At 48.6% G+C, this 24,840-nt stretch overlaps 4 protein-coding genes across 4 annotated transcripts in view; 2 read left to right on the top strand and 2 right to left on the bottom strand.

Moving 5' to 3' along the window:
- LOC148686099 (uncharacterized) overlaps positions 1 to 24,840 on the bottom strand; it is a 580,325-nt gene that overhangs the window by 390,647 nt on the left and 164,838 nt on the right. The window lies entirely within an intron of this gene.
- Positions 3,548 to 4,501, bottom strand: LOC118085039 (olfactory receptor 52B2-like). The gene has a single exon (XM_035115295.2). It carries the CDS (start codon positions 4,499 to 4,501, stop codon positions 3,548 to 3,550), a length of 954 nt encoding a protein of 317 aa, XP_034971186.2.
- Positions 8,122 to 14,041, top strand: LOC118084893 (olfactomedin-4-like). Its single transcript, XM_035114986.3, has 6 exons — positions 8,122 to 8,227; positions 9,010 to 9,084; positions 9,540 to 9,695; positions 10,510 to 10,722; positions 11,021 to 11,162; positions 13,100 to 14,041. The coding sequence occupies exons 1-6, from the start codon at positions 8,132 to 8,134 to the stop codon at positions 13,879 to 13,881; spliced, it is 1,464 nt and encodes a 487-aa protein (XP_034970877.1). The 5' UTR covers positions 8,122 to 8,131; the 3' UTR covers positions 13,882 to 14,041.
- Positions 16,289 to 24,840, top strand: part of LOC118078482 (uncharacterized) — a 31,334-nt gene continuing 22,782 nt past the window's right edge. The window contains exons 1-6 of the mRNA XM_088668977.1: positions 16,289 to 16,388; positions 18,121 to 18,588; positions 18,795 to 18,876; positions 19,129 to 19,211; positions 20,904 to 21,030; positions 23,523 to 24,155. Coding sequence (XP_088525103.1) covers positions 18,187 to 18,588; positions 18,795 to 18,876; positions 19,129 to 19,211; positions 20,904 to 21,030; positions 23,523 to 24,155 — 1,327 coding nt within the window. The 5' untranslated portion in view covers positions 16,289 to 16,388; positions 18,121 to 18,186. The remainder of the gene's footprint in view (positions 16,389 to 18,120; positions 18,589 to 18,794; positions 18,877 to 19,128; positions 19,212 to 20,903; positions 21,031 to 23,522; positions 24,156 to 24,840) is intronic.

Below are 24,840 nucleotides of genomic sequence, written 5' to 3'. Positions count from 1 at the left end.
AGCCAAATATCTGAAGGGCTGTCACATGGAAGGCGGAGCAAGCTTGGCTTTTTGCTGTTCTGGAGGGCAGGACCCAAACTAATGGATCCAAATGACAAGAAAGGAGATTCTGGCTAAACATTTGGAAGAACTTTTTGACTGTCAAAGCCTATTGGCAGTGGACTCTCATTCTTTGGTGGCTTTTAAGCAGAGGTTGGATGGTCAACTGCATTGCAGGGGGTTGGGCTAAATGACTCTTGGTGTCCCTTTCAACCCTACAATTCTATGATTCTGTTACTCTCTTTCAGCAAGCCAAATTGGTAGCTCTGTGGAAAGCCAGTGTGAAGAGCTTCCTGATCCTGATTGCTCAGAGCTACAAGCTTTCTTTTGATAGCTGCCAATCTTGGTCTCGCCTTGGACCTTCTCACACCTCTGGGCTCTCTTGGCGCTTGGTATTTCCCCACCTGCTGCTTCTGACCCCAGTGATAGACACACACACACACACACACACACACACACAACCTGTTGTTACATCAGGGAGCAGAGGCAGCCTTTGGGCAAGCCTTTTGGAAGGGAGGGAGGGATGTCCAGAAATTAGAAGCACAAGACGCATTTACGTGTTCAGTTCTCTGCACAGCTTTTAAAAATGATTAACGAAATAATTATTTGGGTGCCCCAGGCTGTTCTAGACGTGTCCTGGAAACAGGGCCAAGGCACAAGTTCTGCACTCCCTGCCCTCTTACCCCACCCCCCACCCCGGTCACTGAGAGGCACAAAGAATAAATCCTAGGAGAATTATAAGCCTCCCTTGGGGCCCCCATGTTGCCATCTTGGCCTGCTTCTCTGTGCAGCGTCTAGTTGGGTCTCTTAGGCCTGTTTCAGCTGCCGGACTCTTCTGAGGTCCTCATGCAAGGAAGGCAAACTCTGCTTTCTCGGTTAATTCAGCCAGGCTTGAGTCCAGCCCTTCACTCCACCCAGCACCAGAAGGTGGCTTTGAATAGGTCTCTCCATAGCTCAGGACTAATCCCATCATTGCACGTGACAAACGATGATGCTTTCATGGTCCTACATTCCATTCCCAGGGCCACACACAGCGCAGCCTCGCAGAAGTTTGTTCCTGCCCTGAGTGTCCTCATCAGTTGGCAGCAGAGCCACAACGGGAAGGATCTCGGTGCCGCTGCACTGTCATTGCTCAGTGGGCGACCTTCACGGCCAAGTGGGGATCTGAACCCTGGTGCCCCAGGTCCCTGTTTCTCAGGGCCAAGAATTGTCTGCTCCCCATCTCGGGCCAGTCATCCTCTCTCCACCAAACATAGGAATGTAGGAAGCTAACGGATAGGGAGCCAGCCTCTTGGTCCATCTAGCTCAGGGGAGTCCAACACGCAGCCCAAGGGTGGCCTTTCTGTGGCCCTCAACAACATTCGGTGCCCTTTCCAAAACCGGTAAGTAAGGCACTGGGCTTTGGGAAGGGAATGTGAGAGCTCTGCCAGTGTCCTGGGACCTCTGCCATGCCTGACAGAAAAACTAAGCCTACCTTGCAGGGTTGCGGTGAGGATAGAACAAGCCCGAGGGGCAGCTGTTTAAGCACCTTGAGTTTTCTGGGCATGAAAGCAAAGGAAGAAGCAGCACTTACTTTCAGGATGTTCTCAGGGACTCTCCTTCGTGGGCGAAGGCCAGCTGGCTCACCTTGAGCAGCAGGAGGTGAGGAAGTGTCTTTGCTAGGAAGAGAACGGGCAGAAATGCTGGTCTCAATGCTTCCGGACTGGGAATTCCAGCATTGGGGCATCCAGGCTCCGAATTAAAGATTAACAGGACCTGGCTGAGCTCTTTCCTTCCTTCCTGCCTGCTGCTTTGGCGTTCACATGCCAAGGGATGGGAGTCCTCCAGATTGCCATGGAAACCCCTGCCCACCCCCCACCCCACCCTTGACTTTCCCTGTCCGTGCCAACACCTTCTCCCTAAGGCTGCCAGCAGAGCCCTTGTGCGATGGAGGGAGAGACGAGCACCAAGGATTGGCGAAAGAGAGTGCCAGGCAAAGGTGGCATCCAGGCAGGATACCTACATAAGAACCTAGGAGGAGCCTGCTGGATCAGGCCAGTGGTTCATCTAGTCCAGTATCCTGTTCTCAAAGTAACTAGGGTTGTTCCCCACCCCCCTCAGCTGGAACTCAGTTCCGGCCCCTCTCGGGTGGGTGCCATGGCCATTATAAGAGAACAAGGGAGAAGTTCGTGGTGAGTTCTGGCAGGTCTTTTTCTGGAAAAAGTGCGCAGGCAGGAACCAACGAGTTGCCCCAATGGGAAGCCCTCAGGCAGGATTCAAGAGCCCTCTCCCTTCCTGTGTTTTCCAGCAACTGGCATTCAGAAGCATCGCTGCCTCCAGACGTGGAGGCAGAGCAGAGCCATCCTGGCTAGGAGTCATCAATAGCCCTTTCCCCCTCCATGAATTTTGAAATGTGGTTGTGGAGAAGAGCAGAGGTCAGAGAGGGAGAGAGCAGGGAGAGTTATTGGCACAGGGTGATGGCAGGGTCATGCGCTGCCTTTGAGGGGTGCTGAGACCCTGCAGGTCCTCAATTTCCCACCTTCAGCAATTGCCCAGGGAGCTTTTCTTTAGTACCGCCTGCTGATGAGAGGCTGCAGAACAGACACCATTCTGAGCGTAGGACTCAGGAGTCAACAAACTTTTTCAGCAGGGGGCCGGTCCACTGTCCCTCAGACCTGGTGGGGGGGCAGACTATATTTTTTTGGGGGGGGATGAACAAATTCCTATGCCCCACAAATAACCCAGAGATGAGTTTTAAATAAAAGCACATGTTCTACTCATGTGAAAACACGCTGATTCCCCGACCATTTGTGAGCAGGATTTAGAAGGTGGTTGGGCCGGATCCGGCCCCCGGGCCTTAGTTTGCCTACCCATGGCGTGGGTAGGATATGCAGTGTGGCGAACGGAACTATTAGAAAAATGCTCTCATAAGACCAAGGGGACAAGGGAATAAAAAGATCACAACCATTGTCATGCTATTGGGCATGATTTTATTGTACAAACGGATAATGAAGCCTATAGATGTGCCTTCAGCATATAATATGGTCTGGCTTGTATGAATGCGTCTTATCAGCATCATAATTTTTGACCCATTACAATCTGACTCTTTCAGAGAAACAATTAGTAATGAAATAGCTGCAATAACAGTAATAAACCAGTGGGTTATAATTTATCCAATTCCAATCTGAAGCGGGTTTCATGTACAGTGTATGCAAAAATTCCTTTATGATGTCTCATTATCCTGCATTTTGTTGATTTTTTTAATGTTGTTTTTAGTCATACCTTTTGCATTTTAAGCTGTCTTTCTATTGACAATTGCACGAAAAAATCAGCAAAAAACCCAGTTGTAATACCGGTAAAAAGGATGTGGTGGTTTGTTGATACTGCAGATTGAGCAACAGCTCCATCCCAATTAAATTTCATTTCATTTATTTTATAAAATTTACACAGTGCTTGATTGTAAACAACAACAACAACAACAACAACAGGCAAAAATAAAATAAAATAATTGAACACGTGCCTGGAATCCTCAGCGCCACTTCCCAGGCCGCCAGAACAGCTGAACCAGGCACTCACGGATCTGCTTGGTTTTCACCCCATAGACAATGGGGTTCAGCATAGGGGGCACAGTGACAAAGACGTTGGCCAGCAGGATGTGAGCGGGGCGAGGGATGCTGTTGGCTGCAAACCTGTACGCAAAGATGGAGAAGAAGGCTGGGACATAAAACATCAGGATGACGCAGACATGGGAGCCGCAGGTGCCCAGGGCTTTGGCCCGAGCGTCTCTGGACGGGAGGCGGAAGACGGCACGGAGGATCAAAGCATACGAAACGGCGATCAAAACCGTGTCGACCCCCGTGGTCAAGAGAGCCACGGTCAGCCCATACCAGATATTGAGCGTGATGTCGGCGCAGGCCAGCCTAACGATGCCCATGTGCTCACAGAAGGTGTGGGAAATGACGTTGCGGCCGCAGAAGGGCAGCCGCAGTAGGAGGAAGGTCAAGGAGGCCATCAGGCAGAAGGCCCTCACCACCGCAGCTGCCAAGATCCTCAGGATCCACGAGGGCGTCAGCACAGTGGCGTAGCGCAGCGGGTCGCAGATGGCAACGTACCGGTCGTACGCCATCGCCAGGAGAATGGCCGACTCGGCTACGAAAAGGAAGTGGATGATGAACATCTGGGTGACGCAGGACCCAAAGGCGATCTCCCGGGCGTGGAACCAGAAGATGCCGAGGGTCTTGGGCATGGTGGTGGTGCACAGAGTCACGTCGGCCACAGCCAGCATGGCCAGGAAGAGGAACATGGGCTCATGAAGGCTGCGCTCCTTGGCGATGACGAGGAGGAGGAGGCCATTGCCCAGAAGAGCCAGGAGGAACATCAAGCAGAAGGGGATGGAGATCCACATCTGAGATTCCTCCAGGCCTTCCACGCCAACCAGGATGCACTTGGCGATGGTGAAGCTGGAGCGATTGACAGCTGCCATGGTGGGGAGATGTTTCTCTCTTGGTGGCCCTGTGAGAAAACAGGAGGAAGTGCAAGCATCAGCCAGGTGAGCAGCCACTGCCTCCCCCTGCCCAGAAGCATCCAGCGCATGCTCTGTGGACACACATTCACACATTCTGCTCCCACCCAGGTCCTCCCACTACTGAGCTGTGAGTCGGCTGAGGTACGTTGGGAGGTCTGAGGCAGAAGAGACTGCAGAATGCCCGCTTGCTCAACCTTCCATTAGCATCCAACATAAGCAGCCAAATACAACATTTCCTGTTTGCCTAGAGTGGACTCCCAGGGGGGGATGTTGCTCCAGCCAGGAGGACTTCCTGTTCCACCTGGTCTGGAGCATCCTTCCTTTGCATGTGACCAGGTAGGTGGGCGTGACCCTTCCAGACCCCACAAAAGGTCCAGTCACGCAGCCACCTTCTCTCTTTTGATGCCATTTCTTCTCTTGGGCGGCATTGCTGGCTCTCAGCCAGCAGCATGTGGGATCAGTTCCCATATGGGACGGACTCAAACCATCTATTCTAACTCTATGCTAAAGCCTACCTTCAGGGATCCAACTGTGAACTGAATGTAAACTTCAGTAAACTTCTTATTAAAATAAGACCGTTGTGTCTTTATTCTTTTAGGAGGGAATCAAAGCAGTCTTACCAGGAATAACAGAAATTATTATTGTAGAATAATAGATTCTTGAAGACAGGAGTGCCTGGCTTGCTATGGTCCATGGGGTCACGAAGAGTTGGACACGACTAAATGACTAAGCGACAATAAATTCTAACAAATCTGCAACTAACTTCCTCCTGTGTAAAAGGGGGAATTTACTCTGCTGTATAAATAAATTCACTCGTGTGAGTTAGGAAGTATAATATTTAAAGAATATATCCTCTCCTGCTACCCACACCAAATGCTGGAGTGCCCCTAAACATCTAGGGCAGCATCTTGTTCTTGCAGCGGCCAACCAGATGCCTGTGAGAAAACTGCAAGCAGGATCCGAGCACAAAAGCCGTCTCCTGTCCTGTGGTTTCCAGCAACTGGGATTCGGAAGCATGGCTGCCTCCAACCATGGAGGCAGAAGACTGTTACCCTGGTTAGTAGCCATGGATAGTCCTCTCCTCCTCCTCCACTAATTTGTCTAGTCCTCTTTTAAAGCCATTCAAGTTAGTGGCCATCACTGCCTCCTGTGGGAGGGAGTTCCGCAGTTTAACTATGTGCACGAAGAAGGGCTTTCTCCACCCCCACCCCCGTCCTGAATATTCCATCATTCAGCTCCATTGGGTGCCTGCGACTTCCAGTGTTAGGAGAGAGAGGGAAGAACCTTCCTCTGTCCACTTTCTCCAGGCCAGGCACAATTTAAGAAACTTCCACCATGTTGCCTCTTCCTCATCTTTGCTCTAAACTAAAAAAGTCCTGAATCCTCCTGCAACCTTTCCAAATATGGGAAGTTGTTGCCGCATCTCCCAGTTCATTTTCTTCACCCCTTTCTGGACCTTTTCCAACTTTGCAACCTCGTTTTCAAGGGGAGGTGGCTGGATCTGTACACCCTATGGCACTGCTAAGTAAATTCATAAAATGGCATTACAAGAGCGTCCCCTTAATTCCCAACCCTTTTCCTTATTAATCCTCGCATGGGCTGCGGGGCTCATGCCTTTGATCCAGCCACTTTGTTTGGATCAGAAACAGATGAGAAGTGCATTTACAGCAAATGCAGGACCCAAAGAAAAACAATATAAACTCTACTTTACCAGTTCCTTGGTACAGATGGCCTACGGAGTTGACCCAGGAAAGCGCTGGGTGGGGCGGGGCATTTCCTGTTCTCCGTAGCTTCTCATAAACCAGGTATGTTTAGCCTGGAGAAGAGGAGGTTAAGGGGTGATATGATAGCCATGTTCAAATATATGAAAGGATGTCATATAGAGGAGGGAGAAAGTTGTTTTCTGCTGCTCCAGAGAAGCGGACACGGAGCAATGGATTCAAACTACAAGAAAGAAGATTCCACCTAAACATTAGGAAGAACTTCCTGACAGTAAGAGCTGTTCGGCAGTGGAATTTGCTACCAAGGAGTGTGGTGGAGTCTCCTTCTTTGGAGGTCTTTAAGCAGAGGCTTGACAGGCATATGTCAAGAATGCTTTGATGGCGTTTCCTGCTTGGCAGGGGGTTGGACTGGATGGCCCTCGTGGTCTCTTCCAACTCCATGATTCTATGATTCTATCATTCCCCTTACCTCAGTCACCGAAAAGGTCATGCAACGTTTTCCTGCTTTTAGCAAGCATAAGGCAATAAAGAGTACAATCCGGGACTTTGCTGCCCTGATGGAAGATGGACCTCAAAGCGGCTCCTCCAGAGCACTTCACAAGAAGGCAACCACTGAAGGTCAGCAAACCAGGGGGATTTATGTTCTTCCTCCTCCTCCTCCCTACCTCAGAGTCCCTGAAGGAGGCCTGCAGACAGCAGAAGTCCAGAGGGAGAGAGTCGGTTCCAGTAAATGAAAGGGGAGGGACATCATTTATCCCGAGAGCTTCAGGGCTGAGCAGGCACTCCTGTGTCCAAAGGCAACAGAGCGTCCCACAAAGAGGTCCCTACTCACACTCCCCAGTTCTGCAAGTGAAATCCAGAGCTACTGTACAGAAATGCTAGGCTTAGTTGTTTTCTTATTGCACACTAACACTTCTCTGCTTTAATGGGAGGGGGGGGGAATGAGCCACGGTTCAGCTCCAGTTTCTGCTGCTTTCAAAACTGAGAGGAATAATAAGTTAAGGGTCAGGATTCAATCACGCATCTCTGCCAAGACCTCACACCCTCCCTCTTGGCCAGGTTTGGGTTTTAGCAATTCCTTCTGGTAGATAGAGCGCCTTGTATACACTAGCCAGATCAGGAATCATAGAATCACAGAGTTGGAAGAGACCGCAAGGGCCATCTGCCGAACAGCTCTTACTGTCAGGAAGTTCTTCCTAATGTTTAGGTGGAATCTTCTTTCTTGGACATTTTATTGCCCCCGCTGGCCAGCTTGGATGGGCCCAGGTTGGTGTGGGGCAACTGAACTTGGGAAAGCCAAGTCTCCCCTGGTGAGGGTGCACAGAATGCCACCTCCCAAGCAAAGGGCAGGACAGAAGGACCTTGCCTGCTCTTCCACAGTCTCCCAGCTTCCAAGGACTTGCATTCTCCTCAATCTGGCACTGCCCACTGCTCTCCTATCTTTTGGAGGTGCCACATTAAAGCTTGCCTTATAGCCCAACAGCTTGCAAATTTGTCACACATTCTGCCACATGTGCACACCTGAGATGTGGCCAAATCTCCTTACCACTTGATAGAATGATGCAGTTGCCCAAACCACAGGAGAGCAGGACGGCGGCCCTTGGGCAGAGTGCTGGAACCAGTTGGATCCTGTCAGATCTGGACGGATGGCATTGGCAGTGCACATAATTCCATGTGTCAATTTATGGCCGTCAATAAAATTTTGGACCCATCTACCACCTGCTAGCTTCGTAACCTGCAGTGTTGACATAAGCACAATCTCAACAAGGAAACACTATTTATTGATTAGGGACAATCCCAGAAATGACTATAAATTAGCGGTTTGGTCTCCAGTTCCACAAGGCAACATCGGCGGACTGCGGAGAAGATGGGTGGCCCAACGTCAAGGTCCCTGCTCTTCCTCCTCATCCATGGCATCTGTTTGGCCAGCATGAGCACCACCGACATTCCTGCAGAAAGTGAGGTAAGGAGAGGGTCCCATGGGACAAGGGGAGAGAAAGGAGACACAATAGACAGAAAACAGGAAGGGGCTGGAGACACAGAGACCGGCTTGCTCTGTGCTGGATCCAAAGCTGTGACTGAGGGGGAAGCAAGATCCGCTGAGGTGTTAAGGCTGAGGTTTCTCCGGTTGTATACATGTTTAAATAAAACCATATTTCCTAAAGACACCACTGTCTCCACTGACCATTCGAAGGAGACCAAATTTAGCTAAGCAACTGGAACCTCCCTGGAATCTTTCACTGCTCAGAGATCGAGGTGCTGTGTAAAAATAAACCAGAAGGTCTTAAAGCATCCAAGATTCTAAAACAAAAGTGCTATGTGAACATGCAAGGTTTAAAAAGGAACCCGCAATCCAGCCAGAAGGTCTTAGGGATCCCTTGCTCACATCCTACTTTGGAACAAGACACTGGGGGGTAGTCAACTAAAGGACCTCCTCCCCTATTCTCTCCCCATGGGTGCCCCACACCATCCCCAGATATGCTCTGGGGTGTTGAAGGAACCCCCAGAACAGATTTAGGGGGTGCAGAGGGGGAGGGAAGCGGGGAAGTCCCATAGTACAGCAGCTGGTGTTCTACTTCTCAATGCCACATTGACTACTTCCCATCACTGCCTTGCCACCCTGATCCACCCTCTGGCAATCTCCTGATTAGACTACTGCAATGTGCTGTGCATGGGCTTCCCTTGGAAGGCTGTTCAGAAACTTGAAATAACTTCCCGTGTGATGTTTGTGTTTTCCTCTGGTAGACAGAAGCCCCATTTCTGAGCGTCTTTCCCCGACTGCCCAGCTGGAGAGCGACACTGCCTCCCACTGCCTCCCAGGTAGGAAACAATCTTGCTGTTCAATGGAGATGTGTCTTACCTGAGGGCACAGAGAGATGGGTTGACGCTGAGGAGGTTCTGCCTTGAACTCTCATGAGAGTCAAGCGCAAACTGAAGCCATGGGCAGATAATTTTGGAAACAGTGAGAGGGGCGGGGGGGTGAGGAGAACAGGTTGAGTAGCATTGCTGACATCAAGAAAAAGCACTCTTGGTACTTCTTTGCAAACCACCCACCTCTGTTTCGCTTTTGGACAGCAAATCAAAAGCCACCGGTTGCTGGGAATCACAGGTGGGGAGAGAGCTCTACTTGTAGGTTTCCTGTTGGGGCACCTGGTTGGCCACTGGGAGAAGAACAGCATGCTGTGCTAAGGGGGCCTCCCTGTATTTGCCCTCATCCAACTGCTGCCGCAGGACTCCTTGGGTGTTCCTACCCCTTGCCCTCCTTGCTCTTGCAGCTGGTCTCACGTGTCAATGGCTCCGTGGACAATCACGGGATATGCCAATGCTCTGTGTTCCTGCCGGAAGAAGACGCTTTCCCTGCCCAGCGGGTGGAGGCCCTCGAAGGGCTGGCACGGTCGCTCTCTGAGAGGTTCAACAAGGAGCTTTCCAAGGTAAATGCGGACTTGATTTTAGGAATGCAGGCCTTGGGCCTTCTTAACGACTAAATGCCAAGAAACTGGTATTCCATTCCCAATGAAATGGAGGAGGTTGTGGTGCAATGTATAAGATCAACCCATTGTGTCTTGAGCCCTGCATTGCAGGGGGTTGGGCTAGATGACCCCTGGGGTCCCTTCCAACTCTACAATTATATGATTCTATGATGAGCCAATAAAGCAAAATCTGCCACTGGGCATGACTTGCAGTTCTTTTCTCATATTCAAATTTCCTGGGTTAATGTATCATTTGTTCATTCCATGCTTATTCCTGCCCCCAGTTCTTCCCCAAACAAGACCATATTCTAGGGGTGAAATAAATTATGCAAGTCAAGTAGTTGGTTATTAAGATTAAGACAGCTTTGCTGGAGAAAGTGCTGCAGTCTGGAGCAGTTGTCACTCAAAACAAGACTGAATAGGCCAACTCTACGATCCCACTAGGACCCCTCTTTCTTTTGGAGAAACTTCTGCCTCTTTTTGGAAGCAGGCCTCTCTCCTCCTCTCCTTCCATAGTTCCTCCGTCCTCACCATGTCCACTCTTCAAATGCTTCCATGATTTTCCAGACTGTCTAGTTTTCCAGTTGTGCTTAGCCTTGAACACCAGAGCAAAAGAAGCTCTCCTCATGTGAAATCTTGAGAAAAGAAGGAGGAGGGAGCTGCTTCAATTTAAGAGTGGGAGGAGAACATGAATGGGCCACTTCAGTAAAGGGGGTGCTCATCAGTTCTTTCCCTTCTCTCCCTGCCTGGCTTCTCTTCCTCCCTCTTCCTGTAGGTGACCGAGTATATGAAGATTGTCGATGTCTATGGCCATAAGCTCTTCAACCTCACCCAACGGGTGGAGGAGATGCACAAGAGCCAAACCTCCTACACGGAGCTGGATTTTGAGGTCCTGAAGCTGGAGATCCAGGAGATGGAGGGCCTAGTGGTCCAGTTGAAGGCCTCCATGGGAGAGAGCAATGTGGTGGTCCAACAGCTCTATGTGGAGGTGAGGCTGGATCAGACAGACAGACAAACAGACAGATGGATTGATAGGTTTTATCTTTTGGGAAATATAAAAAAACCCAAATAGAGCATAGAAATGTTTTAAATAAAATAAAAGGGCACGTCTTAGAAAGGCAGAGGGACATCAGTGTGCCTGTATTAATTCAGGTTGTTCCCGAGTTGAGAAAGGGGGTTGCCAGTGGGGAGGGGCCAGGAGATGAAGACAGGAGTTGCAGCCCAACAATATCTGGAGGGCAGCGTGATCTTCACCAGATCTGTATCCTCCTTCCTTTTCTCTTCAGATTAAGAACATGAGCCTGATGGTGTCTCATCTGGAGAACCTGGACAAGAACAATGTCCTGGCCATCCGACGGGAGATCCTGGCCCTGAAGCAACGGCTGAAGGAATGTGAAGAGCCAAGCTCTGGTCATCTGGTTCCACCAGGTCAGCAGGGCTTCTAAGACAGTCGTGGGGGGGGGGAGACAGTGGAGGCCCTCAACACTGCTTGGGACTTTGGGGTGAGGGAAGCCTGAGGATTGGAGCACCTTCATGGGTGCTGTCAGGGTTGCTGTGACTACGCTTGAGTAACGACCTTCCACATGCTTGTCTTTCAGAATCTTTTATTAGTGCACATTATTTACAGTGTAACGAGCTGCTGGTTTCATGTCTCCTTACTCCAAGTCAGATTCCCGCACTGCCCCCCTCCGCGTTTTAGACCAACATAAAAGCCTCGGAACTGTGAAGCGCCTCCCTTTCCTCCGCCTCCTCAATTCCGGTGTCGGGGGGGGGGGGGAAGGGTCTCCGATCTGACTGATTCCTGTCCTCTCTTTCCCCCTCCCTCCCTCTCTCCCTGCCTATGGAGCAGGGGCTCTTGGATGTTGCCAGAGCCCTGGCGCTCCCTTTCCGTTTCCTGACTCCCCCCATCAGACCCTTCGCTCTCTCGACTGCTGGGAGACGGGCTGCTTCGGATGGGGGGGCTGTTCTCTGTAAGCCCTCCCCCTTACAGGTCTCATATGGCTGGTTTATAGGTAGTTTAAAGATACCCCCCTGGATAGCTCAGTTGGTGGAGCAGGAGGCTATTAACCTCAAGGTCATGGGTTCGAGCCTCACATTGGGCAGATGATTCCTGCATTGCAGGGGGTTGGACTAGATTACCCTTGTGGTCCCTTCCAACTCTACTACTTTATGATTCTATATCTGTTGCTATCTCATCTCCACATAAGCCTTTTGGAGGCTGTGGAGGACGAACGCACCATAAATAGGTTCTACATGGTGGAAGCATAGTGTATGTGTCTGAGGCCTGCAAGGATCTGGGCCTGTCATAGGGTATGATGGGCTTCCCTTGTGGAGTGGAGAGTCAGCATGAAGTGGGTGAAAAGGTGAAGGAAGTATGGGATGTTTGAGGTTTTTCACCAGTAATGCTGCCTTTCCTGTGTTTTTCCTGCAAAGCGAGTTTCTTTTGGTTCCTTATTAAATGAGTTGCAATGACTTTGTCACCCCTATAAAAGCTGCTAACCTCTGAATGGCAGTAGAAACACCCTTTCCATCAGCTTAGAATCCTAGAGTTGGAAGAGACCACAAGGGCCATCCAGTCCAACCCCCTGCCAAGCAGGAAACACCATCACAGCATTCTTGACATATGCCTGCCAAGCCTCCGCTTAAAGACCTCCAAAGAAGGAGACTCCACCACACTCCATGCTTATTTCAGACATTGTGATATATTGGTATATTTAGGGGGTGATATATCTAGATGTTGAAAACCAGGTCTTCCCCAGCCCTAGCAGGGAGTCTCTCCCAACCCTTCTTGGAGAAGCTGGGGGTTGAACCTGGGAACTTCGGCTTGCAAGGCAGATGTTGTGCCATTGAGCTGTGGCCTTTCCCCCAAAGCACCTTGGAAAGTACCTTGGAGGTCACCCAGTCCAACCACATGCAGATTGCAGGATCTGCAGAGCAAGAAGCAAACTCCAGAATCCCTGGCAGATGGCCACCTGGCTTTCACCTTAAGTACTTACTGGGAAGGAATCATAGAATCATACAGTTGGAGGAGACCACAAGGGCCATCCAGTCCAACCCCCTGCCAAGCAGGAAACACCATCAAAGCATTCCTGACATATGGCTGTCAAGCCTCTGCTTAAAGACCTCCAAAGAAGGAGACTCCACCACACTCCTTACAAGAGTGCTTACAAGAGTGCCTAGCTGGTGGGTTTTTCTCCAGCTCAAATGCATTGACTTAATCAGAAGAGTCTTGAAAAGAGACTTCTTAAAGCCTAACAGACTTTTACCCTAAACCACAATGTGAAGGCTTCCTGTTTCTCTCGCCATGTTCATACCTCCCAGTACCGTAGTTTCAAATCCTCTTCTCTTTCTCTGTTTGGTTCTAGGCTTCTGCAACCACAGTGGCCTTGTGAACATCAGCAAGCCACACCTCCACAGCTGGAACTGGAGAGGGTCTACCTACCCGTATGGTGTCTGGGGCAAAGGCTACTCCCCAGGCAGCCCTACAAGTGAAGCCTATTGGGTGGCCCCAATGAGTAATGAAAGGAACATGCAAACAATTGATCTTTACTCATCCTATGAAAACCTATTATTTTATAGAGCATCTAAGAGACTTAGTCTATCTGGGCAAGGAAGTGGAGCAACAGTATACAAGAATTTTCTGTACTTTAATTACTACAACACCAATCAGATGTATAAATTAGAGTTGAACTCTGGCTCTGTGGTTTTGAAAAGCACGATCACAGGCGCTGTCTACAACAACCGCTTTTCTTATGCAGGGACGGCTTGGCAAGATATAGTCTTGGTTGTGGATGAAAGTGGGTTGTGGGCCATTTATTCCACAGAGGCAAACACAGGGAACATCGTGATTAGCAAGATAAACGAGGACACCCTCCAGTTGCAGAAGACCTGGTTCACACGGCAGTACAAGCCATCTGTGACAAGTGCCTTCATCATTTGCGGAGTCCTGTACGTTACTCGGTCTCTGAACACGCAGCAAGAGGAGATCTTCTATACATTTGACACAAACACGGGGAAGGAGGGCCGGGTTAGCGTAGTGCTGGAGAAGCCTTTTGGTACAGTGCGGGGCGTTGACTACCACCCAACAGACCACAAACTGTACCTGTACAATGATGGCTTCTTGGTTTCTTACAATCTGGTGTTCTAGCTAGCCTCTCCATGAAGGAAACACTACAATTCTATGATTCTTAGCTTCCCTTTCTGAAATGTCTTTCTCTTTGCAATCTTCTCTGCTGACCAATCATGTCCATTATTACAATTAAAAAAAAACAAGTGAAATGTGGATGTAAAATTGGATCAAAGTAAATTCTAACTGCAAACATTAATGGTGTGTATGTCCTTCAGGCATTGCAATCATTGGGTCAACGAGTGTCAGTGTTGAGTCAAAAGTAAGACCCGCTGAGTACACTGGGGTTTACAGTATTCCCAGGTATGTGGTTGAGGATGGCAGCCTAGCTACATCTTTCTAGCTTGAGCAGAATCTTAGGTTTCAGAGCATGTACAGAGTTCCATGCAATACAAAGGTACTGAGAGAGACAGCATCTTTGGTTAGGTGTTTCCTGGAAGAAAAGGTCTGTAATTAAAGCCTCACAGGAATATGAGACCAGAGGAATCTGACCTTTTTACCAAGATGGACTGTTGTTTTGTCCAAGGGTGAGACACACCTCATTTCTGATGTAAACTAAGTCTATGCAGGTAGGTAGCCGTGTTGGTCTGGATCGAAGTAAAATAAAAAAATTCCTTCAGTAGCACCTTAAAGACCAACTAAGTTTTTATTTTGGTATGAGCTTTCGTGTGCATGCACACTTCTTCAGGTATCTGAAGAAGTGTGCATGCACACGAAAGCTCATACCAAAATAAAAACTTAGTTGGTCTTTAAGGTGCTACTGAAGGAATTTTTTTATTTTAAGTCTATGCAGCCATGCTTAAAGGCTACCTCTACTTTCCGAACAACACTGCAGTTACGTTGGAAAGGTGGCCAGTTAGCATTTGTGAGCAAAACGTGGGGAAGCATATCTAGAAACAAAACATTGAACAGCTATCTATTCATGGTTTATGCCAGGGCTGTGTAAATCCCTAGGGGGCAGTTGAGCTACATTTGAATGCATGGGTTTGTCCTAGGAACCCTCTACCACCATCAGAACTCCCTACTTTCATGTGTGTGTGGGGGGGGGGGTGTGTGAGTTATGAGACCCAAGAGGAAGGCAATGCCTTATCATGGGAGAGATAAGAAGCCAGCTGGGAGAGGAGGCCGGAGGAATCCAGTGCTAGTGAAGGAGAGAGAGACACCTCAGGGCAAAAATTTGAGAGCTGGCAGAAATGGGGGTGAGAGGTGAGGGCAGAAGAGATGGAGGGTGACTGGGGAGGAAGGGTGGAAAGGGCGAACAGGGACACGGGAGGAGAGAGAAAAGGGGATGGTGGCAGTAAAGGAACTGCAGCCCATAAAGCACCATCTAAGGAGATGGTTTGGCAGGCTCTGTCTCAAAGGCTAAATAGCAAAGCAGGATAGTGACCCTGGATCACAGAATCGTAGAGTTGGAAGGCAGCCCAAGAGTCATGTGGTCCAACCCCCTACAATGCAGGAATCTCAGCTAAAGCATCCATGATAGAATCATAGAATCATAGAGTTGGAAGAGACCACAAGGGCCATCCAGTCGAACCCCCTGCCAAGCAGGAAACACCATCAAAGCATTCCTGACAGATGGCTGTCAAGCCTCTGCTTAAAGACCTCCAAAGAAGGAGACTCCACCACACTCCTTGGCAGCAAATCCCACTGCCGAACAGCTCTTACTGTCAGGAAGTTCTTTCTAATGTTTAGGTGGAATCTTCTTTCTTGTAGTTTGAATCCATTGCTCCGTGTCCGCTTCTCTGGAGCAGCAGAAAACAACCTTTCTCCCTCCTCTATATGACATCCTTTAATATATTTGAACATGGCTATCATATCACCCCTTAACCTTCTCTTCTCCAGGCTAAACATACCCAGCTCCCTAAGCCATTCCTCATAAGGCATCGTTTCCAGGCCTTTGACCATTTTGGTTGCCCTCCTCTGGACACGTTCCAGCTTGTCAGTATCCTTCTTGAACTGTGGTGCCCAGAACTGGACACAGTGCTCCAGGTGAGGTCACCTCTCAAGATCTGGAGGGCTGACCCATGGAAGAGGGAGACAGTTTCTTTTCTCCTGCTCTAGAGGGGAGCACCCAAAATAATGGACCCAGAGGACTCTCCTTCCTTGGAGGTTTTGAGCAGAGGTTGAATGATTTAGCTGAGATTCCTGCCTTGCAGGGGGTTGGAATAGATGACCCTGAGCGTTCCCTTCTATCCCTCCCATGCTAGGAGGAGGTTCCTTGCTTCCTGCAAACCCCTTTTCCCTGCCTGCAACCTCTTCCTCCAGTTTCTGGCCAAGGGAGGGAGCGGATCAGAGACCAACCAAGAGGGTCCCCTCCCTCCAAGAAAAGCATCTCTGGGATTGTGCAAGAGGGCTGAGCAGGGCGGACTCGGCTTTGCAAGGGTTAAAGGGAACTGAGCTGCATTCCTAGAGAGGACAGGAAGTCACGGGGGAGGGGCCAGGTCATCCGGAGGAAAAGCCCCTCCCTCCTCTTCCTGCTTTCCTCTCCTGCAAAAGCTGCTTCGCCCTCTTTCCTCCACGTGGATCTGGTGAGTCTCTTCTTCCCCCAGAGGGTGCAGTGGGGAGAAGGGGGGGGGTCGCAGGGATGCAGGGAGGGAGGGGGGCTCATGTGGGGGGAAAGCCTGGGGGGAGGGGGTCCTGCTAGGGAGGGGCGAGGTCGCAGAAATTGCCTCCTTCCTTGAGATCAGAGCTTCCCAATCTTTTTTTTGGCGGCGGGAGGGGGGGTTATTCAGAGCCCCCTGGGAAATCTAGCAGATAGAAATCTAGCTTCTTTAAATCAGGTTATCAGTAGGACTTTTGCTCTGTGTGACGTGGGCCAGCGTCATTGTACAAGAGAGGAAACATGTAGGAATGGTTGCTCAAAAACCTCTTCCTTTCTCTTCTTTCTGGATGCTTCTACCGCCCCCTTATTGGCAGAGGAGGCCAAGCAAGGAGATCAAGCCAAGCTTTAGGAGGAAGGGTAGGAGGAGCTGCAAATTTTTTATTTGTACCCCACCCATCCGGCTGGGTTTCCCCAGTCACTCTGGGCAGCTTCCAACAAAAATCGAAATACATTAAAATGTCACACATTTAGAACTTCCCTAAACAGGGCTGCCTACAGATGTTTTCTAAATGTCAGGGAGTTGTTTATTTATTTGACCTCTGGTGGGAGGGCGTTCCACAGGGCAGGCGCCACCACCGAGAAGGCCCTCTGCCTGGTTCCCTGTAGCTTTGCTTCTCGCAGTGAGGAAACCACCAGAAGTCCCTCGGTGCTATATCTCAGTGTCCGGGCTGAACAATGAGGGTGGAGACGCTCCTTCAGGTATACAGGACCGAGGCCATTTAGGGCTTTAAAGGTCAGGACCAACACTTTGAATTGTGCTCGGAAACGTACTAGGAGCCAGTGTAGATCTCTCAGGACCGGTGTTATGTGGTCCTGGCGGCCACTCCCAGTCACTAGTCTAGCTGCCGCATTCTGGATTAATTGCAGTTTCCGAGTCACCTTCAAAGATAGCCCTATGTAGAGCGCATTGCAGTAGTCCAAGCGGGAGATAACCAGAGCATACACCACTCTGGCGGGACAGTCTGCAGGCAGGTAGGGTCTCAGCCTGCGTACCAGATGGAGCTGTTAGACAGCTGCCCTGGACACAGAATTGACCTGTGCCTCCATGGACAGCTGTGAGTCCAAAATGGCTCCCAGGCTGCGCACCTGGTCCTTCAGGGGCACAGTTACCCCATTCAAGACCAGGGAGTCCCCAACACCCGCCTGCCCCCTGTCCCCCCAAAACAGTACTTCTTTCTTGTCAGGATTCATCCTCCATCCATTAGCCGCCATCCATCCTCCAACCGCCTCCAGGTGAGCCATGTCCCATGGAAGAGGGAGCAGGCTTGTTTTCTCCTGTTTTGGGGGTAGGATTCAAACCCATGGCTTCAAGCTACAAGAAAGGAGGTTCCGACTCAACAGACCTAGTCCTTTTTCACTAGGCACCAATGACTCCCTTGTCAATCAGTTCTGACTTCATGCATTGACTGGAAGGAAGGAGACACCAGGCTGGTTCATCTCACAGACTTCCCTTCACTTGCCTCCACATTTTGCATTGCTAGAAGGCTAGAGACTTATTTCTTCTCCTCTTCCTCCTCTTTCTTTTTGGAGTCTGGGCTGTGGTGCAGTCCTACACTGGTTCCCAGCAAGACTCATCCATACTTGCTCAGGGAACCTTTTTCTTCTCCTGATATTCTACAACTTTTGTAACAGAATACAGTAATGTATTTGTTTTGTAGGATTTGCTAGAGCTTCTCATTCAGACAGATTCCTTCCGATCTCGCAGAGGCTTCCTGAGAGCACAGATGGATGACCGAGACTCAGCTGGCCCTGAAGCAGGAAGAGGCCATGCCATCCAAACTGGGAGCAGTGGGGGATTCTGGGAAAACTCTGTGCAGAAGATCCTGGGTGAGGAGGACGCCTTCCGCTCAGAGGTGCAGACCCAGCAGTTGAGGCAGTTCTGCTGCCAGGAGGCCAAAGGACCCCGCGAGGTTTGCACCCGACTCTATCACCTTTACCATCAATGGCTGAAGCCAGAAAGGCACACGAAAGCTGAGATGCTGGACCTGGTGATCTTGGAGCAGTTCCTGGCTGTCCTTCCCCCGGAGATGGAGAGCTGGGTGAGGGAATGCGGAGCGGAGACCAGTTCCCAGGCGGTGGCCCTGGCCGAAGGTTTCCTCCTGAGTCAGGCAGAGGAGAGAAAGCAGGTGAGAGAGACTTTCCTCTGGATACTTCCAAGGGGCTCCAAACAGGACAGAGAACATCCCATAATGCTCTCCTGATGGCCCATCCTTTTTCTGAGAAAGCTTCCATGGAATGAGATCTAACATCCTTAAGGCTTCTGTCTTTCTCATTCTCTTTCTAATATTTTTTGTAATTCATTATCTGTTTTGAATCCTTGTTTCTTTTTTAGGGAAAGAATCTCTTTGCAGAAATGGACTTGGATACCTTTGAGGCAGAGAGGCCTCCGTTTGACACCAGAGAGAGGCCACTGGGTAAGGAGGGTGGTGGCTATTCTCAGTTTGGACTCATTCTGTTGGTTTTCCAATTAATCTGTGGGTTCATTTCTTCTAGTCCTTTTTTTGGGGGGGGAGTTGGGAACAAGTGTTCAGAGGAGGGCACAAACCTCCAACTGCACTCAGCAGGTCAGGCTTTCTCAAAGGCCCATCTGTGGTTAGAGATGCCCTGTTTCACCTGTGAGAGAAGCAGGGACTCCTGACTTCCTGCTTACCTTTTCTCTCTTGCAGGTGACGGAATGATGCTGGCAAGACCTCCTTATTTGTCTTTTCATGGGGGCAGAAGGGAAACAGCATCTGTGGAACCAGATCAGGTCAGGGAAAGCGCCTTGTGGGGACAGAGTCTGAGGGATTGAGCAATGTCATGGACTGGTTGGGCACAGAGGAATGGTGGGAGGAAGCAGCCGGGGAACCAGGAAGGGAAGATGGCTCAGAGCCCAAGGAGTGGAAGTGGAATAAGGATGAGCGGTCAGAGGGAGAAGCCTGGGAAGAGGAGGTGTCAGAAGCTGAAGGGGTAACAGGGCTTAGTGAGCTGGGAGACTCTGTGGCAGAATGCAGTCCAGAATCACAGGCAGAAGAGGAAGGAGGCGAGAGGGAGGTGGAGAGGCAGAGGTGAGTCAGGAGAAGGAGGAGCCACCGGTGGCTCCCTCTCCTTCTGCCAGAAGCCACCCTCCCTGCTTGTCTCTCAGATCCAGGAGATGTCTGACAATGGAGGAGCAAAGGCAGGCTGCACCCTGGAGCACTCTTGGATCGCTTTCAAGAAACCCCAGAGAGGAGGGGACTTGGAAAGCTCTGGGGAGCTGGGGGCCTTCACTCTCGGCAGCTGAGTTCGTGAAGGAAGACCCTGACATTGAATTCGACTCAATATTGTACCAGAGCAGAATTCCAATGTATAGTTAGCAGAGGAAAAACCTGAACACGTTACAGGATTCCCAAAAATAGACCAGAGGCCATTGTATTTCATCCGGCAGAGATTAACTGCTATTGAAGGCAAATGATCATAATTGTCACAAATCCAAAACATTCAGGATTGGCCTTGTGCATAAGAAATCCAGTTGCAGCAGACTTCACCTAAACTTACCTAAACCGATTATAAGTCCAAACCTTAACACTTAGCCTTAACCTTAACATATACTATGTACAGAACACCAGAAGAAAGATAGAAAGAGAAAGTGAAATCCAAGTTCCTTCTGGCTTCTTATAGTCAGCATGACCTTGACAGAAGAGATAAGAGCACCCCACTAAACGTCCACCTAGAAACTAGTCCATTAATTGATAGGCAATGCAATTGGACAGAACCACACAGCCAAGTCTCTGAATATTGTCTTCTTGCTAAGAAAGAGTAAACTCCAGCTGTGAACTGTAGGATTTCCTGCCTAGATAACTGTGACACCAGCCTTTTGAATGCCGCCAGTAGGATTCATCTGTAGTTGCAGGTTTCATGGAATCCTAGAGTTGAAAGGGACTCCAAGGGTCATAAAGTCCAACCCCCTGCATTGCAGGATTCTTAGCAAGATCATCCAAGACAGATGGCCATCCAAACTAGGCTTATTTTACTTCTATATTGATCATTGAATGCTAAAAGAGGCCTCTAAGCAGTGGACAGACGATTAAAAATAGTGGCCAAGATTCACCTAACCAGCCCCATGCACTGCAAAATGGGGCCTGCCCCCCACTCCTCCCCCTCTCCATGCCCCCATGAACCCCTTGAATTTGACTCTAAGGCATTGGGAGGGAACCTTCCCAGAGCAGCTCAGGTTGAGAGGAGAAAGTGGATCCTTCCATCGGGGAAACTGGAAGGCTTACATAGGCAGAATGACTTGGAAAACCTACTGTATTTGCACAATGACAAATACCCATAGTTAAAACGCAGAATAATTACAGCGTTAAAATAGGTACCCATAATTAAAATGTGCAGCAAATCAGTCCTATTGAAACAACAGAGCATTGTGTAGCAGATCATATTTCTGCTGTCACAGAGGAGGATATTTCCCTTTTTCTTTTAGGGTCCAGTGTGCTTTGAAGATGTCGCTGTTCGTTTCACGGACGAGGAGTGGGCGTTGCTGGATCCTGACCAGAGAGCTCTGCATAAGGACGTCATGGAGGAGAATTGTTGGATCGTGGCCTCTCTTGGTAAGGCTCCCTGTGGGGTGGTCATATCTGCCTGGAAATTCAAAAAATACCTCTATGTGACCAACCTCATATCTTTTCACAGAGCTCAACAGCGCCTCCTACAACACCTAGGAACCTAACACCCCCACAATGAACAGTAAATTACAGGTTTTTTCTGTGAAGAATCTTCCTCCAGTTCTGCCTCTTTATACCACAGTTGGGCTGTTCTTTAACTTCCCAGGTCATCTTAAATGTCAGCTTCAGAGTTGTTAGGAAAGATAAGTAGATTCTGTCAGAAGAGGCAGGCTAATTGAATCTCAGGTAGTATTAGCAGTGATAAGAATAGTTGTTGTTGTTTTTGTATTATTATTACTACCGTATTCTTTCGCTCCGTAAGACGCACCTGACCATAAGATGCACCTAATTTTTAGAGGAGGAAAGGGGGAAAGCACTAGGGGTTTTTGGGATCAGTTCACAGTTGTGCAGCTTCTTTTGTAAATGGGAAAAACCCCGTTTTGGGGGGGATCAGCTCACAGTTGTGCAGCTTTTTTGCAAAGGGGGAAAGCTCCATTTTTGAGGATCAGCTCAAAGTTGTTGAGCTTACTTTGCAAAGGGAAGAAATCCTGTTTTTATGGTGTTTGTCGTGTTAGAGCACCGGGCACCTTTCGTCTCTCCTTTCCTTTGCACCCCCTAACCTCTCTCCAGAGGTGGACAGGGCACCCGCTCTGAGGATGACTAAGCTGTACCCGGTTACCCTAAGAAGTTCTGATAGGCTGCCACCATCAATTTACTCTACCAAGTAAATTCAGCTTTAACATTTAACGATAATCCGGTAGGAGGCTGAGCAGCTAAGGACTGGACTAGCAATGTAACCAAGAAAGGACAAAACCCACAAAATACCTTTAAACTATTTATTATAAAGGATAGTTAAACAAACAGAATATAACAGTTCTCAAGAAAGGGAATACAAACTTAAAACAAGAAAGCAAGCTAACTTACTAATACATACTTAGAAAAGGTAGGAATCACCGCTGCGTCTCTCCCTCAGGCAAACTGCAGCTCACAGCCTTTAGCATGCTCAGGCTGTTAGAAATAGCGGAACAGACAACAAAATGCACTCCTTCCAAGTCATGTTGCTGAACAAAAACTAACTTTCTCTCTTGGACTTAAATCCCCCATTCGCCTTGAGGCGTAACCTGTGTTCCACGTGGGGATTACAGATAGTTACCCAATCCACGTTGGTTTTCATTCAAATGAACCAATCAAAGGATTAACAGACATTGATCCTGTCCATCAATTAGTGAGGTTCTGCAGATGTTCTTTGTTTACTCATTACTCATCCAAGAGGGCAATTAACTCACTTGGTTCCCAGGCACACCGGAGAGTGCTTTCCTCCCTAGATTGCTTATCACAGGGATGTAAAATTCTACAGCTGCAAGGTTGCGGCTTTTCACACTAAATCAGAGGGTAGAAAGGGGATGAAGGTATCTTCCTTTCCGGGGTTCAAAAGTTAAGATTCCCACCAGAGCCAGAGTCCCATCAGGCCCTGCAGTCTCCCATAATACCTTGCGGGAACCAACAATAGAAATACATGTAGCTTCATGACAGGGGTCAACTCACAGTTCTGCAGCTTCTTTAGGAAAGGAAAGGGAGCCATTTCTACAGTTTCCAGGCAGATAATTTAATCAGTCAGTCACATGTCACTGGGGGAACAAACTGCCTCCATCTGCAGAACATTCAACAATGGAGGCCTGAGCAAGGGGCAGGGCCGGGGAGCTAGTGACCCTTATCTCCCTCCCTGATCTCTTACAATCAGCTGCTGAGCAGCTTCCTTTCAACACCCTCTTTCCCGCCTGTTAGCCTTTAGCTCTTTCTAAAAATAAAAAAGGCACAATCTGCTTTTCGCCCCTGGCCAATTCTGCTCCAGGGACCACAGATTTGCTCCAAAAGACACACAGACATTTCCTCATACTTTTTAGGAGGAAAAAAGTGTCTTATGGACCGAAAAATACGGTATTTATACCCTGACTATCTGGCTGGGTTGCCCCAGCCAATCTGGGAAGCTGTATATGTATACCACATATACAGTGGTACCTCTGGTTGCAAAGGGGATCCGGTCCGGCAGTCCGGCCAGATTCCAAGGTTTTCTCAACACAAGGATCACTGTTCTGTGCATGGCTGCTGCGAAACTCAGTCCTATACCTCTGGCTTTGCCGCTTTCATGAGCTGAAGTTCACATAACTGGAGGTGCTACTGTATAAACATGAAACAGTAATAATAACAATCTAATCCAATGTAAAAAGTACAAAAAATTAAAAATGAATAACTTACATCAAACAAAGCAACGTTCTATAATCCATTAGAATCCAATAATAAATGCATTGGTTTATTACAAATAACAAAGGTAATGAACACACAGCCAACTGCCTTCTTTACAAGAAATTTAATGAGCATTATTCCATAATGGGGTACTCCATTTGTTCCTGACACTCTCATCCCTTTCTCCATTTCAGATTGCGATGAATTGGAAATCAAGAACAAAGGTGACCACAACACATTCTGCAGAGTGGAGAAGCCACATAAAAGCCACAGTCAGAGCTCCAATTCCACTTCCCATCAACGAAATCTCATTGGAAAGAAACCCTATCAGTGCGTGGAATGTGGAAAGAGCTTCAATCAGAGTGGCCATCTCACTTCCCATCAAAGAATTCATACAGGGGAGAAACCCTATCAGTGTGTGGAATGTGGAAAGAGATTCAATCAGAGTGGCCAACTCACTTCCCATCAAAGAATTCATACAGGGGAGAAACCCTATCAGTGTGTGGAATGTGGAAAGAGCTTCCGTGACAGCCACAATCTCACTTCCCATCAAAGAATTCATACAGGGGAGAAACCCTATCAGTGTGTGGAATGTGGAAAGAGCTTCATTACGAGGTCCGATCTCACTAAGCATCAGAGAATTCATACAGGGGAGAAACCCTATCAGTGCGTGGAATGTGGAAAGAGCTTCAGTATGAGCTCCAATCTCACTAAGCATCACAGAATTCATACAGGGGAGAAACCTTATAAGTGTGTAGAATGTGGAAAGAGCTTCAGTATGAGCTCCAATCTCAGAAACCATCAAAGAATTCATACAGGGGAGAATCACGGAATCGAAGATTTGTGGAGCTAGAAGGGATCCCTGATGTCATCTAGTCCACCCCATGTGATGCAGGAATAGCAAGTAAAGCATCCATGACAGGTGGCCATCCAACTTCACTTGAAAACCTCAATAGATGGAAATTCCAGCACTTCCAAGGGAGTCCAATCCACCAAGAGCTCTTGCTGTCAAAAAGTTCTTCCGCATGTTTAGTCAGAGTCTTCTTCTTTTTCAACTAGAAGCCATTAGTTCGTGTCTTACTCTCTGGAGCAGGGGGGGATTGCAATATTATTGACTATATCCTCCTGAGTTTCTCTTACTGTGGCTATCTCTGTTTTCAGTCTTTCTTGATCCCTTTTAATCCTTCAGTTCTCTTCTTAATTTCTCTTAACACCATCCAAAGCTCGGACTGATTTTTCCAAACCATTAGTTTTCCTGGATAGTGTTTTGATTTCTGTTGTCAATTTGCCCATCTATTTGGTGTTATTTTGTAATTTTTTTCCTAATTCCATCAGGATTTCTGCTATATTGGCATCTCCTTAGGTGGACCCCCTTTTAGTTTGGGTGGTTTCTTTTGTCCAGCCATGTTTTTTCTGTTATAATATTTTTCTTTCCAATTAAATAAATTTTACTTGTTATTCCCAATGTCTCCACCGGGTGTCTCTCCCACTGTTGTCTTGGGGAATTTTATT

The sequence above is a fragment of the Zootoca vivipara genome, chromosome 4 (genome assembly GCF_965207765.1).
Source record: "Zootoca vivipara chromosome 4, rZooViv2.hap1.1, whole genome shotgun sequence".
NCBI classification, from domain to species: Eukaryota; Metazoa; Chordata; class Lepidosauria; order Squamata; family Lacertidae; genus Zootoca; species Zootoca vivipara.
This window is presented reverse-complemented; position numbering and strand designations above follow the sequence as displayed.

What these genes read in the sequence shown, in the direction of transcription:
- LOC118085039 (XM_035115295.2), bottom strand. Translation starts at nt 4,501, where the DNA reads ATGGCAGCTGTCAATCGCTCCAGCTTCACCATCGCCAAGTGCATCCTG.
- LOC118084893 (XM_035114986.3), top strand. Translation starts at nt 8,132, where the DNA reads ATGGGTGGCCCAACGTCAAGGTCCCTGCTCTTCCTCCTCATCCATGGC. An exon ending in ACATTCCTGCAGAAAGTGAG is followed by an intron (nt 8,228 to 9,009) that starts GTAAGGAGAGGG and finishes TTCCTCTGGTAG; the next exon opens with ACAGAAGCCCCATTTCTGAG. An exon ending in TCCAACAGCTCTATGTGGAG is followed by an intron (nt 10,723 to 11,020) that starts GTGAGGCTGGAT and finishes TTTTCTCTTCAG; the next exon opens with ATTAAGAACATGAGCCTGAT.